The 2,575-nt window shown below is 40.7% G+C and overlaps 1 protein-coding gene across 1 annotated transcript; it reads right to left on the bottom strand.

Annotated features, from left to right (window-relative positions):
- Positions 1-929: 929 nt before the first annotated feature.
- Positions 930-2,563, bottom strand: LOC106012209. The gene is made up of 2 exons (XM_013084410.1): positions 1,903-2,563; positions 930-1,272 (listed from the first exon to the last, which is right to left on the bottom strand). The coding sequence occupies exons 1-2, from the start codon at positions 2,130-2,132 to the stop codon at positions 930-932; spliced, it is 573 nt and encodes a 190-aa protein (XP_012939864.1). The 5' UTR covers positions 2,133-2,563.
- Positions 2,564-2,575: the final 12 nt, after the last annotated feature.

Raw genomic sequence — 2,575 nt, forward strand, 5'->3', positions numbered from 1 at the left:
GGGGGATATTAACATGCTCGTATGAACAGTAGAATTGTATGATAGGCATATTTATCAATGTCATGCTCATACTGTGCCGGAACAACATTGGGGGAACTGCTGCTTTATCTTTCCTCTTTCTTACTATTGAAATGTTTCCTTTACTTTTTTGTATGTTTGTCAATTCTCTTGTGAACTGAAATTTCCCGGATGCCTTGATAGTGGAAGCAAATCTTGCGCTATTGAGGCTAGAGAGGTCAGCAGAGTAAGCCTGATTCACCGTTTAGACTTCTCTATTGACACCCACCCCTTGGCGCTCGTATTACCTTATGCAGTTGTGAGCGCCGTAAAACCTTACTATAACAAAGCTAAAAACTAAAGACTGTAAGAGAGTCAACATTGTTTAAATCACAAGTGGGAAAGACAGTTGGTAGTCAGAATTGCATTATATCTTTCTGGGCAGGTTATTCTTCAGATTATAGTATGAAACTAGCTAGTTAAATCAGCAGATAATGTGTCCTGATACTGTCACTGCTTAGGATATCGAGATACATAACATACTATCAGCCGAGATGCCCATAAAATTGAAAGCTGACACCAATTCATGGCGGCCTTTGAGGTCTAGTAGCGGGGCTGTTGGCCTTGCAACTGAAAGGTCATGGATCGTAACCCGTCAAGAGTCCGACGTTGTGTCCTTGGAAAAGAAACTTTACACGAAATCTTCTTCCCTTCACCCAGGTGGGAATGAGTATCCGGCTATTGAGGACGAAAGATCTTGTCACTTTTAAAATGTTTCAGCGCTTAATCGGCAACTTGCACTGCATACTTCAAGATGACGATGTTTCTAGTTGTTCAAACGTCACCTGGGGCAATGGTAATAATATTATCATATCATTGTAAAGCGCACAGAGCTTGCTGTTGAGGGGAATATGCGCTATAAAAAAGTAATGCTATTTATTTAAATTAGTAGTATACATTGTATGCCTTCTCTTGGACTTACCTGGCCAGAGGACAGTCTTCAGGTCTCTCTCACCACTGCACGTGATGTAACCGACCTTTGACCATATACGGTGACCTCGACCATCGTCAACGGTGTTGAGAAGGTAGAACGCACCCTCGCCCCACCCACTTCCTCTTTCCGCCGCGCCTGCGTAGTGCTCTGGGAGAATGTTCTTCCGGTGCGGATCATAAGCAAAATGGCTGTCAGTGTCAGTGACGCTTGTACTGTTGGTTTCGTTGTTCGTGTTGGGGAATGGGACGGGGCTATCGGCGGACAGGAGTTTGTTCAAACACCTGTAGAAAATTTACAAAAAAGATAATATGAAGTCCTTTGTGGAAAAACGACAATAGTAATGAAAAAATTATTTACTCTGTATTTATTTTATATGTTCACATGGGCCGCAGCCGATCTTTGCGTGTATAGATGATTGTGCTGTTTGATTAACAAAATAATACAGCCGTGTCTAATAATAATTGTATTGTTAGACAAAATGGAGACAGCCAGTGGAAATCAAGAAAAGCAAAAGCAAATTTAAAAGTGGGCACTTATTCATTTTCCGACTGTACTCTTCAAATGGAAGCGTCTCATTCGCAATGCAATCAGAATTCTTACAACGAAAAAGCAATACGAGTAAGGTCTGGAATAACATTTATAGTTATCTACGTAATTTGTTCCAAATAAAAGCAGATATTTTCTTTATCCCCCAGACATTCTTATTCATGGTTATGGGATGCCTAATACTACACAGTATCATTGTTTTGCTGCTTGAAATAGTACACTGTTAGGATTCTTTTAACAAGTATGTTTTTTAATGCTCTATCAGAGGTTTAGTTTGCTCTTATTATGTACACATACTTCTGTTAAAAAACAAACACAAAAACAAAAGAATGAAAAACCAAAAAAGAGCAATGAGCCACACTTACTGCTGAAAGGTCTCGGGGAACAAATCATCTTTCCTTCTGACATGGGAAAACTTGACGAGACGGTCTAGACGTCTGGACTTTGTACAGTTATGTTTCTCGTCCTCTGGGCACAAGAAATCTTCACCATCATGGAAATAAGGCACGTTATCAAAAGTATTGTTGCTGCTAGAGTTATCTTTCCGCAGGAAGCATGTGGTGGCCGACATGACGTAATCGACTGCTTGGATCATCACGCCAGGGAGTCCACCTAACCAGAAGTTCTGAATAGCGAGGAGCCCGCCTGGTAATTTGGAGACGATGTCTCGGTCCCGACTGATGGAAGAGAAAGTTATAGTGTTGTTGTAAAGTGAAAAACAGAAAGCAAAAAAAAGGGCAGATAAAAACGAAAATATAACTTGTGTAGGGATGTGAACAGATGGCTAGCACTTACAAGAGAAGAAATGGATGATAGAAATATCTTGAGAGCACTCACGATAAGAGAAATAATGATTAATTAGCGGCGAACTAGGGTTGCCCATGCCTCTCTCAGATCAGGCTCATGAGGAAGAAGGAACCACAGTGCTATTTTACAATATTATCACTTTCATTCCTACTTGCACACAGTACATAATTCACTCTCATCACACACACAAACACACAAACACACACACACACACACACACACACACATACA

Source organism: Aplysia californica, unplaced genomic scaffold (genome assembly GCF_000002075.1).
Source record: "Aplysia californica isolate F4 #8 unplaced genomic scaffold, AplCal3.0 scaffold00291, whole genome shotgun sequence".
In the NCBI taxonomy this organism is placed as follows: domain Eukaryota; kingdom Metazoa; phylum Mollusca; class Gastropoda; order Aplysiida; family Aplysiidae; genus Aplysia; species Aplysia californica.

What these genes read in the sequence shown, in the direction of transcription:
- LOC106012209 (XM_013084410.1), bottom strand. Translation starts at nt 2,132, where the DNA reads ATGATCCAAGCAGTCGATTACGTCATGTCGGCCACCACATGCTTCCTG. An exon ending in TTCCCCGAGACCTTTCAGCA is followed by an intron (nt 1,273 to 1,902) that starts GTAAGTGTGGCT and finishes AATTTTCTACAG; the next exon opens with GTGTTTGAACAAACTCCTGT.